The sequence below is a fragment of the Sinohyriopsis cumingii genome, chromosome 18 (genome assembly GCF_028554795.1).
Source record: "Sinohyriopsis cumingii isolate HCF-2022 chromosome 18, ASM2855479v2, whole genome shotgun sequence".
In the NCBI taxonomy this organism is placed as follows: Eukaryota; Metazoa; Mollusca; class Bivalvia; order Unionida; family Unionidae; genus Sinohyriopsis; species Sinohyriopsis cumingii.
Window position 1 is genome coordinate 38,940,035 of NC_142978.1, and position 18,775 is coordinate 38,958,809.

At 33.5% G+C, this 18,775-nt stretch overlaps 1 protein-coding gene across 5 annotated transcripts in view; it reads left to right on the plus strand.

Moving 5' to 3' along the window:
* Window positions 1-4,046: 4,046 nt before the first annotated feature.
* Window positions 4,047-18,775, plus strand: part of LOC149776440 (solute carrier family 35 member F5-like) — an 80,746-nt gene continuing 66,017 nt past the window's right edge. For 2 of the 5 annotated variants that reach the window (XM_089940854.1, XM_089940852.1), the window contains exons 1-4: window positions 4,047-4,133; window positions 8,254-8,281; window positions 11,359-11,504; window positions 15,816-15,944. In XM_089940854.1, coding sequence (XP_089796980.1) covers window positions 11,400-11,504; window positions 15,816-15,944 — 234 coding nt within the window. In that variant the 5' untranslated portion in view covers window positions 4,047-4,133; window positions 8,254-8,281; window positions 11,359-11,399. Of the gene's footprint in view, window positions 4,134-4,224; window positions 4,313-8,253; window positions 8,282-11,358; window positions 11,505-15,815; window positions 15,945-18,775 lie in introns of all 5 variants that reach the window. The other 3 variants (XM_089940853.1, XM_089940855.1, XM_089940856.1) reach the window with 3 other exon arrangements.

The window sequence follows — 18,775 nt, forward strand, 5'->3', positions numbered from 1 at the left end:
TTTTATTTTTATAGCCCGATGGATAAACATGACATCTTTTCAAAGCTGTGCGCAGAATAGACCGACATATCGCGAGTCATGAAAACACGGGGGTGGTATCCCGTGTGTCCAAAATCAATATTATTTTGAACAGAATATTCTGGTGATAATTGCCCATTTTCATATGGTAAGCATTGCAGTATTTTATTTTCGTCAATCGATCGAATTCCGTATGCGTTTTGTTTCAATGTTGGAGATGGCAACCTTAGGTGGGCCGAAGTGCATATATATATATATATATATATATATATATATATATATATATATGAGAATATATGAGAATATATTTATGCACTTCGGCCCACCTAAGAGAGAGAGAGAGAGAGAGAGAGAGAGAACTTGTGAAGTGGAAATATTAATATCATGTTTTGTCACGCGTGTTTCGCTACTTCTGACAAAACAGTGTTTCCATTTCAAGAGTTAAATATTTCTTATATCTTCTCAAAAGCTTATACATATATATATATATATATATATATATATATATATATATATATATATATATATATATATATATTTATATGGTATCAACGATCTCAAATATCATGTTAATCCACCGACAGTCCAGGTAATTAAAGATTAATTTTATGTCACCAGGCTTTCTCTTTAATGGAGAAATCAATTGCTGAAAGTCAACATTTGCATATGTCGCCAAGAAAACTTCTCGTCTTGTTTACGGTTTAGGTTTTGAAAATGCAAGTTCGCTCAGAATTTAATGTGAACTGAATTTATTTATTTATATTTTTTTTTTCTGTGCTATCTTTCTCTTTGCTTCTATATTGCCTGAGACCAGATAACACAAATCTGTGTTGATACTGATAGACGATTCTGTCAGTATCATTACAGGTTTTTGTTTGATTTATCAGCCGAAAGATGTGTCTGCTGAGATGAACTACGTATGTCCTTGGTTTCCTTAACCCCACCTGGGCTTTTTTTATTATTACTATCGATAACTATTACCTCTGAACCGTGCCCGAAATAAAATATTAGTATTTGTTTTTGTGGTTTATATTGCATGTCCGGTTCACCTTAAATGTAGAGGTAACTGAGTCTTATTCGGACCACCGGGATAAGTCTGTCCACTTCCATCATCATAATATCAAAGGTATAAAATATCCGATGCATATTGACAAATACCAAAAAATAAAAGCATCTCTGTAACCTGGAGTGATTACCCTAATGGCACCAAATATCGCGAGGTCGTGCTAATGAAAAACTATGTCAGGTGCTATTCCGGTAAAGTGTTACCAGCGGGAAATTTCAAGTTTCATCAAGTAAGATTTGGGATTGCACAATTCACATGCCAGGTTTGTATTATCATATTATAAATGTATGTCATTGATTTTTCTTTGCACTGAGTTTATATTTGCAATTTAAACTTAACTATATATCCAATTATATCTTCACAATATTTCCAAAGAAATAAATTGGTCGGAATTATTCATGATATTTTCCTGTGCCAGGGGTAAATCCGACCAGTCTTGCATGTGATATCATTCGATTGTATCAAGTTTTATGCATACATCAGTAAACTGACACTCAGAGCAATGAATAAACTTTGATCAATGAATTAAATGCTTGATTACTAGATATTTAAAAGACTTATTGATAAACAGTATTAAGATGTGGCTGCATTTTTTTAATCATGTATCACACTGTGTTCATATTATTTAAACTTTCTCCCCAAATATTCAAAATCAGTTTGTATGTATGTATGTATGTATGTATGTATGTGTCTATTTTTGTCTATCTATATATAAGCTTAAACTCTTGCAGGATGCCAAAGACAAAGCAGATGAAGAAAAATAATATGCAGTATGCATATAAACATTTAGAAGCCGCTCTATGAGCAATAAGAGCTGGGTTGGGCTATATGAAAACCAGCTCGAAATATGGTATCCCCAAAACGACCTTAGTGGGCCATGTAACTGGTCGTTACCTGTCACGTTACAAACCATGACGACCTCAGGTTATACCGGCAAAGGTTGAAGAAGGCATTATTGCGAAGTCACTGGAAGCATTGTCAAAATGATTTGGGATTACCAAGATGCAGCTGTTGATGAAGACCACCACATTATGTAAAAGGATGAAAATAAGTACACCATTTAAAAATGGGATACCAGGAGAAGATTGGTAGAAAGGTCTGAAGGCTCGATATTCTGAACTGGCACACAGTAAACCTGAGAAGTTGTCAACATCACGTAACAGCATGACGACCCCCACAGTTATTAATACTTTCTTCCAAGATCTTCAAGAAATATTTACAAATTTAAATCTACATGGCAGTCCTCCTTTTTAGTACGGAATTGTGACGAGACATGCAAACAGTTTGAACACACTCCAACAACTGTGTTTGCCAGAAAAAGGGTCTAGAAGTGTAATTGGTAGAACATCTGACTCAAGAAAAAATGTCATAATGTTGCAGCAGGAACAGCAATGGCATTGCCAGGGAAAAGATCAAGAAGTGTTTGCAGTCATTTAAGTACGTGGATGCCCCATCTGGATGTATAATATTTTAGGTGAAGAATGGTAATGGATAGTTTTCTTGAAGAATTGTGGCACTGAGCGACCACGGCTTTTGATCATCGATTCTCATGGGTCGCATGAAGTCACTGGATTGCTAAAAGAAGCAACAACAACAACAAAAAAGAGAATATCCATATTTTAGCATTACCGCCATATACCACCCACTATTTAATGCATGTAACACAATCTCTGTCACAAATATCCCGTTAGCCTCAATGACATTTCAGGATTCCAATGATACCGAAACGACACCGCGTAAAGAAGTTATATTTGTAGAGGTAACCAGCGAGGCAGTTGAAAACCTTCAGCATTCTCCATACATCATTGGCTCAGACGTGCTTTTGGCTAGTGCAACCAATGACGAGCGTGATGTCAGCACACTGCTCATCGATCTGGCAAATGAAACATCACTGCTTAAAGGCGGGAATGAAAAAGAGATAGAAATGTCACACTGGTGCCTTAAATAGCTAATTAGTTTCTGTATCATTTAAAGAACTGTCTCTTGGCTGCGTGCAAATATTTATTAGGCATTTTGGCTACATACTGACGAAGAAGGAAACCTTCGAAGGGGTCAGGGTAACAGCTAAATGAAAGTATTTAACAGATGAATACTATAATACTCCCAATAAGAAGATGCCAGTCTTTGTAAGGAAAACATTGAAAGTTGTTTTCTTTTAAATTGTGGCCAATTTGCTAACATTTCATGCCGGAATAATTATTTGCCAAAATTTACTGAAATTAATATCTCTTTGGAAAGTTATAATAATAACAATAATAATTTTATATAGCCTTTAATAATCTACAAGACATATAGCAATACAACATAAATACACACAAAATTAAAATGAAGTAGAGTTAAAACATATAGGTATGACAAATCGAAACCACAAGACAGACAGATATACATACACATTGTATACTAAATTGCCCAAACCTGCCATCAATGATAGCGCCTATTTTTCTGTTGAAAAAGCTATTTTTTATTCTTTTTACTGTTTATTTCTTTAATTTTAAAAAAAAATCCTGTTACCTTACAAAACTGTTGAATATGCACACGTCTAGCTTGGGTGGGGGGAAGCTGACATACATTCCTTGCTACTATGGAGTGTGTATAAGCATAGAAAATATACATTTGTAACTATCTTGCATAACTGCAGGAATTAATGTGATAATAATACATCGTTCGGAATCTAATTAAATAATGGATTTCAAGGTCTGTGGATTATATTTTACATGGATGCTCGGGATTACCCATTAGTAGTAACTGCCCATATGCCGGTCGGAATTATCCTTCTGTGATCGGAATTAGCCATGTATTGTGGACGGAATTATCCACGACGTGGTCGGAATTACCCCAATGATCATATTGAATAAAATCTTATTTTCTGTGTCTGTTTCTTATCCGCGACAGATATTTGTGGCATAATCTCAATGCTGGTTTATACAAAGTTGACCTTCGACCCATTTGACGTAAGCCTTACATTCGGATATGTTTATAGGATAGTGTTGGTGCAAAGTGGTCGGAATAAGACCTATTTACCCCTGCTCTCTATTTACTAAATGTTGCGGTAATATTTCACACCAATTCTGACTAACATTTTCTCTCAATACTTTGTTTATTTCATGGCCTATTTCACTGACAAGCTTTAATGATTTCAGGGTTTTATTTATGGCTTCTTCAGGTTTACGATCAAAGGCAACAGCCTAGGACCACAAACTGTCACACAGTCAATCGTTTCTGCCACAGGTGAGTGACGCGTTCTGATATAGGACCCAGTCCGTCTTACTTTAAAAGAGACACTTTTAGAGTATTATAGACAGGGTCCTATGTCAGAACGGGTGGTGGGGGTAATGTGGGTTCAGGATCATAACGGACCTGTATGAAAAAGGCTCATGGCTAAAACGGACTAGTGCTTAAAAGGACCGATACACAAGGCCCATTTCTGTATGCATTACTAATTACTACTTTCATATATAAAAATACAGTGATAATTCATAAGTATCAAATCCATACTTTTTATTGTGGAATATTTATGAATACTGTGCAGTTACTAACGTCTCTGTAAGTTCAAATCCATAATTGACTATACTCGGACTCTACATCCCCGTTTGTTTGTACCCCACTACCGATTTCAAAAACGAGAACGTTTAATGTGATAAAAAGTGCACAGAACTAAGTCAATTGAATCATTGATTTATAATTTCTAACCTGACTGTGACCAGATGACACTAATGCTGGCATCCCCAGCACCATTTCATGCTTAATGGACTTTCCATAATAACACAGCACCATATTGCGTACACGATAGGCTAGTTTATTTCCATCAGACAACGTAATGACTTAGTTCAACTGCCGGATAATTCCATAAATTACATAACATTGAGAGATTGGAATTATATCCCTTTGTATATATGAACATAGAAATTAAACTGCTTGTTAAATCCTCATGAAAAGCAAATTTGTAGTTGTCATCATTTTCCTTTGTTTGATTCGACATTGTCAATATCAGAAGCAGACGACTTATGTACTTACTTCTGTAGTCGTGATACACCCCTTTGCTGAAATTGGACTTGTCCAGAAACTGGAAATGGATACGATCATGTCCGTCTGTTACACTGAAAACTTCTGTTAAGCATGAAACGCGCATAAGATGACAGTGTTAGGGCCACTCTACTCAGTCAGGTTAGAAACTATAAATCAATGAATGAATGAATTGACTAAGTTCCTTGCACTTTTTATCACATTAAAGGTTTCCATTATTTAAATCGGTAGGGGGGTACAAACAAACGGGTTTGTATTGTCAGACTATAATCATGTAATTAATTGCTACATGCTACTACATTTTATATGTAGAAAATAATGGAAGTTGCTGAATGGGAGAAGGTTCAAATAAGGCAAATTACTAATTGTGAAAGAAAACATTCTAAGTAAAGCGAGCCAATAATACATTTCTTATATAAAGTATTATTTACGAGACATACCAACTTTGTTATGGTAATGCCTTGATTAAGCAACAGCGATTCCATTAATGATGGATAAATATTTTTATTAGCGAAGACTATTGACTCTTCTCATGTTCCAGATACGTTCAATATTTTTAATAAATGTTTATGCATAGTTTATTTTTAGTGATATGACTGCTTTAAGTCGATGTTTGCTCTGTGTATTTTAGTCATTGTTATTGCATTATGGTTGTAACAAAGGTCAAGCCAAATTTGAAGAGATTTAAGGGTTTGTTAAAATATTTTGTTACGGTGGGATAGAAAGGCAAGGAGAAAAGGTGTACATGTAATTTTACTATTCATTGTTTACCTAGCATTAGCAACAACAAAAAAACCACCAACACAATATCAGATTTATAAATCTATTAATAACAACAACAATAAGTGATAATCAGGAATATTAAATTCTCCTTAATCTAGTTTCACAGAAGTAACTAAAAAATATATTTAATTTTTAGTAGTGTTCCGATTATCGATTATAATCAATCATCAGTTGGTTGAGCGAACCAATAAGATAATCAATTGTGAAACTCCATAATCGATTACATGTAAAGGGAGACTACTTTAGTTGTATGCAAAGCACAAAGGTAAGTAAAACTCCCAGCCACTAAAGTTGACCTGAAATTTATTAATTCCCTTCACAACTACAAATATAAAACCATATGATATTTCATAGGTGCAGAATTTCATAATTAGGAACATATAGCCATTATTACATGATCAAGTTGTTAAATAGTTGAGTTAATAAATTTAAACACATTCTGATGATTTGTTTCAGTTTTAAATGCAACATTATTTGTAGTATTTGTAAACAATGACAAACAGGAAAACCATGTCCTTCTACACTTAAAATTATAGACACATCACATATGAATTAAAGGATTTTGGGGGATTGTAGCAGTATTTCAGTTGCATATGACTTATCAGCCATAAAAAGTTTGCGTTCATTTAACAAAGATGTAGAACAAAAATAACACACAACACAATAGACAAAAATGTAATATTATTATCAGGTTAAAATATACATGTCATTAAAAGAGATTACTCCTGTACATTTACTAACATCTTGAACTGTTGATCAAAGATATAACTGAATAACAAACAAAAATTAAAATTTGCTCTTAGTAATCGATTATAAGTTGGTTAAGTAAACCGAATATCGATTACGAATTTCTGACCGATTCCCATCACTAATTTTTAGTACATTATATATGCGGATATTACTAATATTCTGCATTTCTGTATAACTTACACACCTTTCTTATAGATCTCAAGATGCACAAAAGCTTGGCAGAAAGAAATTTTGAAACACAAAGAATTACAACACGTTATTAAATATGCACTCAGTGTTTTCTCTTTGCCCTCATTTGCGCTTCAGAGACCCCCAGATTTTTAATGTGACCCACGGTTTTGATACCAAAGTTTGTTTTTTACTCAGTCTGACCCCCAGTTCGACACCAAGGAGATTTTTTACTTCAGTCTTGCACCTCTAGGGGGATACACTGAATTCACCTATCAAAAAGTCTAATAAGAACTGATGATTTTAATGAACATTCAAGAAAACGTTTAAATACAAAAAGATAATTTGAAAGATAAATAAATTATCCTCACAGAAGATATTGAAAATATCAGAAAATGTAAAACAATGAAAGCGCACTAAAAGATTTATGCAATGGAAAAAAGTATAAATGAAGATGGAGGAAATGTTATGAGCAAAGAGAAGGAAAGTACCAGACTAGGAAATCAAACAGAAGGAGTTAGACTCTTAAGACCTCCTGCACCATCTTTTAACAAATGGTATACAAAATAATTAAAGAAAAACAAGTGAAATGCATCAAGAAAATAGGAGTAATATATTTTGTTCTGTATCATAAATAGCAAAAGGTTGGTATTAAGTATCTAGATATCTGTTTATGGCAAGGAATGTGTGATATAAGATGCACCATGTGTTTAAAAAAAATAATTCTGAGATACAAGAATGTCAATATAGAGAATTTATCATCTGAAAAAAAAAGCAAAAATATTAGTTGAAAAACTAAAAAGAAAACCAAACACTGAACTTACTAAAACCATTACCTGATGGATACGAGCTGGAATGTTGAGCAGAAGTAAGAATCTTGAAAGACAAAGAGGAAGACACAAAAACAAAACCCTCACAATAATCTGAATGAAGGACAAACATAATAGGGGGTATTTTAAAACAAGCAAATGCATGTAAGGAAGAAAGTAGTACAGTAAAATGCGAGAAAAAAGAACCAGAAGAAGTAAAAGTTGAATAATGAAATCTTCCAGAAATTTGTAATTAGGGAAGTATGGAAAGAAAAACAGATTCATGCAAAGACAATGCACATACATAATTCCAATGATTCAGTAGAAGGCACTTTTCAGAAGTTAGGAAAATCTATATCTACAAATTTCATTGATACAGATGATAAAGTAGAAGAGAAAAATGGATCTTGGTAAGAGATGAAATTTTGTTTGTAACAGCACAACATTAAAGTTAAGGGCACCAAGGGAATTTTCTAAGAAAAAATGTTATAGAACCATCAACAAAAAAGGCAAACAAAGAGAAGGATATCAAAAGCGGTATTGGTAGTTAAGAGCCAAAAAAAGAAAAGAGCAGAATAATCATACTAAACAAATATAATTTCTCAGTTGTGATCCATGTTATTTTATCTTTTGCAGTTACAGATAGCAAATAAGAAGTCACATGGTAAGTGACATGTACCAAATATTTCATACAACTCTCTCGCTACTGGTTATTATGTAAGCTGGTTTAATCAAGTTTTAAAGAACAGACACAAGTGGAGAAATTTGTTACATTTTTGCTGCTTACTGAATCAGATTTCCTGTTATTAGAATAAAAAACTGATAAGTAATATATTTTTAATTAAAAATGCCACAAGAGATACTGGTTTCAAACCGATATCTAGTATCTGAAGTTTACCGATATTTGTCTGGGACAGTTCACTCAGGCGTGACCCAGTAATCTCTATAAAAAAAGCGTAAAATCTTATGATGCTCAGCTCTGTTCAGACTGGAGGCATAGGAAAGAGATGTGCTTGCAGACACTTGCATTTGTGTCTCAGTTGTGATTATGAATATTTCTGACATATTAAATATTTCTGAGACAGAAAACAGGTAAAAAGAAGTGTGAAAGGTAAAATTTGATTGATTAAATATTTCTGAGACTGAAAACAGGTAAAAGAAGTGTGAAAGGTAAAATTTGATTGATTAAATATTTCTGAGACTGAAAACAGGTAAAAGAAGTGTGAAAGGTAAAATTTGATTGATTAAATATTTCTGAGACTGAAAACAGGTAAAAGAAGTGTGAAAGATAAAATTTGATTGCAGATTATTTCCTGATACTGACACTGCAATCTGTATAATCTGCACAAGTCTACTGTTTCGTATCAGTGGTTTACTTGAGTCTTGGTGTTAATCTTCGCTGACCAGTGCTTTGTTTTTTGCTGCTCAAATGTTCTAAATGTATTTAAAAAAATGTAAGTGACTAATAAGTGATCATTATTATTATTATTATTACTGAACAATTTTTTAAAATTGTAATTTTCAACCCTGGCCTTATCTGTCCAATCCTTTTCCATCATGGTCCTTTCTGACCTGTTAAGACCTTTTTGGACCAGGTCTTTTGTGTACTGGTTCTTTCTGACCCAACACTTTAATTTTAGGTAATTTGGTCACTGTGATTTTTTTCTTCTTCAGGTTTTTGCCCATTTTCAATATTAAGAAATCGTCAGTCACCTCTGCTCAGTATAGTATTTGATCACTCCTATTTACTTTTTTTTTAAAAACTTCCAATTTTAAAAATGGAGAGCATCAAGAATATAAAATATGGAATTCATGTCTGTTGCAGTGTTTTAAGTGGATTCAAGATGGTGTGAGTTATTGAGAGAAAGGCGATTATGTATTATAATATTCTCACGTCATCAACCAATTTTAAAAACAGAAGGCTCAAGGATATAAAAATTGCACATTATTTAATCATATCATTCATTGATTTATAAGTTCTAACCTGATTATTGCAAGGGAGTCTCAAACACATACTAATGTTGCTAAGTTACTTTCATTAATTTAATTACACTTAATGGATTAAAATCAGATGGATTAATATACACTTGATGGATTAAAATCAGATGGATTAATATACACTTGATGGATTAAAATCAGATGAATTAATATACACTTTATGGATTAAAATCAGATGAATTAATATACTCTTGATGGATTAAAATCAGATGGATTAATATACACTTGATGGATTAATATACTCTTGATGGATTAAAATCAGATGGATTAATATACACTTGATGGATTAAAATCAGATGGGGGGCCCCGAGTGGCCGAGTGGTCTAAAGCGCTCTTCGTTACGGATCACTGCCATCTCACCTCTGTCTGCGGCGGTTCGAGTCTAAGATTCAGCCAATGTGGGCATGTGAGAAAGCTTGCCAGTAGCTTCTCGTGAGTTGGTGGTTCTTTCCGGGGTTTTCCGGGTTCTTCCTCCACCATTAATACTGGCTGCCATGTATAGCCTACCATGCTGAAAAATGGCATTAAACCCCACAACAATAACAACAACAAAATCAGATGGATTAATATACAATTGATGGATTAAAATCAGATTGATTAATATACAATTGATTGATTAAAATCAGATGGATTAATATACACTTGATGGATTAAAATCAGAAGGATTAATATACACTTGATGGATTAAAATCAGTTGATTTAATATACAATTGATGGATTTATATCAGATGGATTAATATACAATTGATGGATTAATATACAATTGATGTATTAATATACTCTTGATGGATTAAAATCAGATTGATTAATATACAATTGATGGATTAAAATCAGATGGATTAATATACACTTGATGGATTAAAATCAGATGGATTAATGTACACTTGATGGATTTAAATCAGATGGATTAATATACACTTGATGGATTAATATACACTTGATGGATTCAAATCAGATGGATTAATATACACTTGATGGATTAAAATCAGATGGATTAATATACTCTTGATGTATTAAAATCAGATGGATTAATATACACTTGATGTATTAAAATCAGATGGATTAATATACACTTGATGGATTAATATACACTTGATGGATTAAAATCAGATGGATTAATATATGCTTGATGGATTAATATACAATTGATGGATTAATATATGCTTGATGGATTAAAATCAGATTGATTAATATACAATTGATGGATTAATATACACTTGATGGATTAAAATCAGATTGATTAATATACAATTGATGGATTAATATACACTTGATGGATTAAAATCAGATGGAGTAATATACAATTGATGGATTAATATACGCTTGATGGATTAAAATCAGATGGATTAATATACACCTAATGGATTAAAATCAGAGTGAGCCATCTGTAAGGATCAGAATAAGCACAATATACATAGCTGCTTAAACACTGCTAATTAAACATACCAGCATTATTTTATTTGGTGTGTTTTGATTTGAGAGAGAGAGAGAGAGTTCTGAATTATCTTCTCCCATTTTTGTTGTACACCTACCAATAGGCTGTATGCAATATGTTCTTCTGTCCGTCCATCTCCTGCTGATTTTATTTCCCCACAGTAATCTGAATTGTCCACCATCTCCAGCTACTGAACTCTGTGGTAAGGGAGAACCAATTTGATGTCAGGCTCAAAAGTTCAAAGGTCTTAATGTAAATACAGTTTGTGGTATATACTGTTAAAAATTTGCCATCTTTTCTTATTTTAGAGGAGACAGAAATGGTGTGAAAGAATATTAACTTCAAGAGGATGTTTGGCATGAGTACTTTATCAAAGACACGACGCCTAGTTCTTGGAATCCTTGTCTTGATTATAGTAGATATAATATGGGTAGCATCCTCTGAGTTGACTAAGGTATGTATGATTTAAGCATAGAGCCTGTGTCCTTCAGTACATTCCCACTGACAGTTCCATAAAACTGATGTAATGTTTGAAACTGTTCAAGACTTAGAAATGCTTTATTATGTTAAAGACTAGAAATGTTTTAAAGTGTTGAAGACTGTACAGATGTTTTGAAGTGTTGAAGACTGTACAGATGTTTTGAAGTGCTGAAGACTGTACAGATGTTTTGAAGTGTTGAAGGCTGTACAGATGTTTTGAAGTGCTGAAGACTGTACAGATGTTTTGAAGTGTTGAAGACTGTACAGATGTTTTGAAGTGCTGAAGACTCAAAATACTTTAAAGTGTTAAAGACTGTACAGATGTTTTGAAGTGCTGAAGACTCAAAATACTTTAAAGTGTTAAAGACTGTACGGATGTTTTGAAGTGCTGAAGACTCAAAATACTTTAAAGTGTTAAAGACTGTACGGATGTTTTGAAGTGCTGAAGACTCAAAATACTTTAAAGTGTTAAAGACTGCAGAAATGTTTTAAAGTATTAATGACCATAGAAATGTTTTAAGATGCTAAGGACTAGAAATGTTTTTAAGTGTTAAAGACAGTAGAAATGTTTTGAAGTGTTGAAGACTCAAAATACTTTGAAGTATTAAAGACTGCAGAAATGTTTTAATATATTAAAGACTGTATAAATGTTTTAAAGTGTTAAATAGAAGTGAATTATTGTCAAAATATCAAGCCTTTCCAAGATTATACCTCATTTCTGATAAAGAGCAAATCCTAAGATGCATACAAATACCGTATATACTCGCGTATAAGCCCATTCGCGTATAAGCCAACCCCCCCAAACTGAATTAGTAAAACTCTTATAAAGTGCATGACCCGCATATAAGCCGACCCATAATTTCTAGACTACAAGTACATCACAAGATGCACAAAGTGAGTTCTGAATACGTTTATTTAGGCAAATCACATTATTAAATAAAAGTAAGAAAGCTACTTTATATGTTGAAATAAAAACAATTCTAAAGTGTTAAGTCTTAATGGAAATTTAATTAATCCTCATTCTAAAATCATGAATTGTAAAAGTATTATCATTTTTAGAATCCTTCAAAATCTGGGTCTGTATCAGACTCGCCAAACAGTTCACGAAACTCGGCTTCTGTTATGGGCGTGCTTTCATCATATACGTCGTCATTGTCATTATGGTCATCCGATAGTGTGTCATTCTCCTTCTCGCTCTCTTCATCATTGTTGGATTGAAATATAGCATCATCCTCTGTTCCATCCATGGCATTGCTGATACAGCACTTCCTGAATGATTTTGCAATCATTTCTGATGGAATTGAGTCCCAGGCTTCTTTTACCTACTTGGCGACCAAATCAATGTCTGGCCTCATTAAATTCCCGCCATTTGTCATTTTCACAGCCCCTGAACAAACCCATTCTGCCCACATCATTCGTAACATGTCCTTAAAAGGTTTGTTAAAGCAGACATCAAGAGGTTGTAACACTGACGTTAAACCTCCTGGTATCACAGCTAGTGTTGTTTTCATTTTCTTTGCGGCCTTTTTTACTTCATCGGTCTTACTTCATTTGATCAAAATATGATTGGGTTCACCGTGGACATTATTTAAGTATCGTGACAGTTTATAACTTTGAGCAGAAACCATGTCCACTACCATATCTCATTAAACAATACATCTGAGAGTCGGCATGTATTAGTAAAGTCATTGGCATTGTGCAACAAAACAAACCTATTATCACCGAGGCATTTACCACAGATTAAGCATATGGTAGCTATTGTACAACACTCTACTGCTAACAAACCGCTTTGCTTTACAAACAACTAAACAACAGTAGTATATAAACTGTGGCTGCCAATTACTTCTAAAACACCTGTCAAAGAAGTCCCACAAATTATATTGTTTTACAATTATTCACGCTGACTTGTATATTGCCCTGTTATTTACCCTTCCTAAGCATGCATGCAACAAACCCCTATGGAGCCTTTCGCTATTGTTCCTTTAAGACTATTGTACATGTATTTCTACTCTCGATCAAAATATTTCTCGTATATACCTTCAGTATTGTAATTCTTTTATTTTTTTACATAGATTCTTTTCATATTTACACTGAAATAAGCTAGCATGCATTTGTACGATACCGTAGAGTTTAATGATTACTGATTAGCTGAGGGTTTAATACTTGACTGGAGATTACTAATATGGCGGTTCTTTTGGAAAATACACGTACCACCATGGCTCAAATAACACGTATGGCTGCATTTTCTGGTGGATGGACATGTGTCAAATAGACGTCAAGTACGTTAAAACATGTTTTTCATTCATTATCCTACCACTTAAGTTAGAAAAAAATATTTGTTTCACTTCACGACAGCACAAATCTTATGAGCCATGTGGCATCATTAGGCATGTAATCTCATCTTCGGTGATCGACACAAACAATAAATACTGGAAATCGAGGGAAAAAAGTGTTAAAAATTTCAGACTTGGACCTTGGCTCGCAGATAAGCCGACCCCTCTTCTTCCAGGCCTTATTTTCTTCCTAAATTTTTTGGCTTATACGTGAGTATATACGGTAACCAGATCTTGAATATCATGGTGTAATTGTACCTGTCTCTTTTGGAAAGCTGTTAGATGGTTTAGTGAATTATGACTTACGCCCATCATTGTTTCATTATATACTTTATGTAATCAAGCTATTTGTTTTGTGTAACATGCTTTGAATTTTATTTATTATTATTATTCTTCGGTTAGAATTTCATACCAAATGTCGAATGAAGATCACATTGATTTAGGTCAAATCGGTTACTCTGCTGCCACAGATGTCTTGCTCTAATAATATTTTTTTGTAGGCTGGATTGTTTCAGATATTTTAGCCACATATTATTCTAATTTTTTCCCAAAACTGAAATGGTTTTCACCCTCCCACCCAAAAATGTGGCTATGCAAATTGTTAAAATATACAAGTTTGGTTTTACAAAGATACAGGAGATGGTTGTGGTAAAAAATTTCAATCTTTCTTGGTTTTTGGAAAGAAACTAAAGACCTGTGCAGTATTTGTTCTTCATATTTATTAAGACAAAATGTTTGGGAACCATACTTTGAGAAACTAAAACTTTATGCAAAAGTTGAATGTAAAACGAAGTATTTTCCCTAATTAATGTAGCCACTCTAATTAAAGCCCCCCTCTTTTTTTTAAGAACAGAAAATTTAAAATTTACCAAAAATCATCATCATTATTTATTCACACTGTTACAGTGTATATATCGATATATAAACAACTAAAGTCACAGGCATACATGTAGTGTTAGATATGTTGCAGTAGCTGGGTGGCAAGTTTAATGACTTACCAGCCCTACTTCAGCCAGCTGCTGAGTGGGAAAATGTGTGATCATTTTAACTATGCTGATATTTACAATGAGTGAATTCAGTGACATAAAGACCCCAGATGTGTTTGGGGTGATTATAAGAGTAAATCGTAAAGAACAACTTTAGCTTTGATTATTGTGCTCAAATAAATGTTTGGAAAATATAATGCCCCTGGGGATGTTAATTAAGGAATATATCTGGTATAATCACTTATAAGTTGAGTCCAACTGCAAACAACGTAGACCATGATCTGCTGTCACATAATGCACAGGCAGATCAGGGTCTATGTTGTTTGTTACACAATAATGTACCAGCAGATCAGGGTATATGTTGTTTGTTCTACTGATTACTCCTAACAATCTGCATAGACTCAAATCTTGTTCTGTTCAGTTTGCAGTCAGACTTATAAGTGAGTAAAAATGGCACCAAGAAGAAACAAAATACTTATATTATTTCCTTATTTTTATTCTTTTATAAGATGATGGTGATGCTATTTATGATGGTGGTGGTGGTGGTATTAAATGTATCAACAATAATACATATACAGTTACGACCGCTCCGGTGGCCTAGTGATTAGAGTGTCTGCCTCGGATGTGGGAGGTTGTGGGTTAGATCCCCAGTTGAGTCATACGAAAGACTTACAAAAATGGTACTTACAGTTACCTCGCTTGGTGCTCAGCATTAAGAGGTTAGTGTTAGGACTGGTTGGCCTGGTGTCAGGATAATGCGAGTGGGTGGGACATCATGCTATATGTATGCGGCATGATGCTCCAGTGTTAGACATCACAATAAACTGTCACACTGCAGTCATCGTAGCGATATGACTGAAAAATTGTTAAAGCTACATTAAAAATCCAAATCACTCACACACACACATACACACATATACAGTTACTAAAAATATTGTACCCCATGCATCCTTTTTCTTCTTCCAGTATCTTTACAATGAAAACAAGTTTGAAAAGGCATTCTTTGCCACCTATGCAAAGATAAGCATGTTCACACTTTACCTCAGTGGCTTCCTTGTGTGGAAAAGTTGGAGGGACCAGTGCACTAAAAATGGGGTTTGTATTAATAATCAATATTTATGCCAGTTATTATGGCGATATTGTGTTCCTATGAAAGTCATGAACTTAAATAATTGCTTCAAGTTTTAAAAGTAATTAGTTTCGAAAAATAAGATAATAATAATAATAATAATAATAATAATACACATGGCAATGTTTCTTCTGATGAAGATTGCTCCAAAAATAGATAGCACAGTTGCTCACAGATTCTTCATCACTGCAGTCAAAAGATATGTAATGATAATTACAGAGTCCTCATTGAATGTACATGCTGCAACTTTTGATTGACAAGTTCATAAATAATGGCAGTGCCAAAATGATAAACTTAAAAATGAGCAGGGCAAATAAAATAAGTTCTGAATGCAGCAAACAGTCTACCCCCTGTTGATACTATTCAAGATTTCTTCTCATTTGAAATATCCAATTAACCTGACTTGCATTGAACATATTTGATTCTATTTACCTTGCTCAGGTGTTCTTTGCACCAATTTTATTATAGTCAGTAGTTAGAGAAGTTGAATTTGGTTCACAGTACTGGCATGTAGTGGCCTGGAGTGGCTGAGTGGTCTAAGGGGCTTGCCTTTATGAATCTCACCTCTGACCATGTGGATTCAAGTCTCTGCCAATTTCAGTATGTGAGAAAGCTGCTGGTAGCTTACCGTGGGTCATTGTTCCTTACCAGTTTTCTGGGTTCTTATTCCACCAGCTATGCTGGCCACTATGGCCTATCTTGCATTGAGAAATGGTGTTAAACAAAACAATAGCACATTGAGAAATGGTGTTAAACAAAACAATAGCACATTGAGAAATGGTGTTAAACAAAACAATAGCACATTGAGAAATGGTGTTAAACAAAACAATAGCACATTGAGAAATGGTGTTAAACAAAACAATAGCACATATACCTCTATTTTTCTCTCACATTTTCTTCATATCTTTTAAAGATAATGTATTGATTTGATCAGAATTAGATCCCTGATAATCTGTATATAGATTCACAAATTTAACTCTCCACTTTTATTACATCTATTTGATGACCTGCATTACTGCTCACCCTTATAAAATTTTATGACAAAATAGGTGAAAGAAAACAATATGAAGTGGAGTTTTATGTATTTAAAAGAAAAGGATCTTTCCTGCAACATCACATCAGCTTCGTACAGTTCTTGCTGTTTTGTAGTTTAGTTTATAATACCGTTCTTACCATGCTTTGGTTTGGTACATAACATAGTCTGCAGTTATGGAATACAACTACCATATTATAGTGAAATGTGGCTGTCGATTTTTGCCTTATCATGAAATTGTTTGTCGATTTTTCTACTTTTTTTTGCCTTTTTATTTGATGATTTATTTTACCTGTTTATTTGATTGGTGCTGGAAATTTTCTAAGTAGTTTGTAAATTTATGTGTGTGTGTGTATATATATATATATATATGTATATATATATATATATATATATATATATATATATATATATATATATATATATATATATATATACACACCTCGTGTATTATATCGAAAAGACCAGAGTTCAGGATTTAAAAATGATTTTTATTCAATAATAAAGATGAGATACTTTTCAATCTCACATAGTGACTTTACATAAACACAGTGTCTGTCACAACACTATTCACTTCTGATAACATAGAGCAGACTTTATTGTCTAAATGTCAAAAGACAATGTTGTAGTACACTTTATTATGATGAAATTAATTCTATTATTAAATTCCTATGTATATTAACAGCCAAATTTATTGGATTGACTGTAACACATTCTGTCATAGTAGCGTGATCTCAATGGAAAAATAATTTTAGTGCTAGTGTGCTTGAGCGGTGTGGTGGAAGAGAGCAGTGGCTTTATAAAGGATTACAATATAATAATTATAAGGTATTTAAATTCAGTAGCAATTGTGTAATAATTCTACTAAAAATTTCTCATAACAATTTGATTCAGTTTTGGGATTTTGAAGTGCCAAAGTTAATATCAGTTATGTAAAACATATATAATTGATGGTTTTAGAATACACGGCTAAAATTCTTTTCTACTTAGATGTTCATACTTTGCAGCTCTGCCAGCTCTCTGCCAGTGCACTGTCTGCACTCATATTTTTAGGCTTCTATTCATGTCATATGACAGTTAGCCAATCAATGTTTGTCCTTCTCAGAGCTAGCCATGGCGGTAACCATGTCGACTGTTCAAACTGCATGGAAAATCCTTCTGAACACAAAATTTAGACAGAATTAAGTTGTCCTCTCAATGTCTGTGGTGTGCATTTTTACTTTTAATCTTATTTGTATATTCATACCTATAATTACGTAGAACTGAACGGAATGGACAAGTGAATTTCGATGCGAATCGAGCAAGAGTACAATGTTCTGATGATGCAATGAGCCATAATATGGTTAGAAATAGTCCCTATCAGATGCATACTGTTTTGCTCATTAAAGTAAAATACCAAGTTCTACATAACCAAGAACTTACAATAATGAACAGTAACGTTAGTTCTAACTTATTGTTCAACAAAAGTCTGACAAGAGAAATGTGATTTTTCGGCCGGGCACATTGATTTCATCACTATCCTTGCATCTCCACTGTTTCGGTAACAAAACTCCACTGGATGGTTGAAGTCACTAATTTATGGACTAACATCACATTTCTGGCATTGATATTCCGAAATCATGGAAGGTAAGTTAATTCACTTCCTAAACTATTCATGAGAAATTCCAGCATGACATATGCTTGGTCCAACATAGAAATGAATAGGGCACAATAACTGCTAACATGAAAACTTCTTTCTACCTAATGTTGATGTCCCAGGGCTTG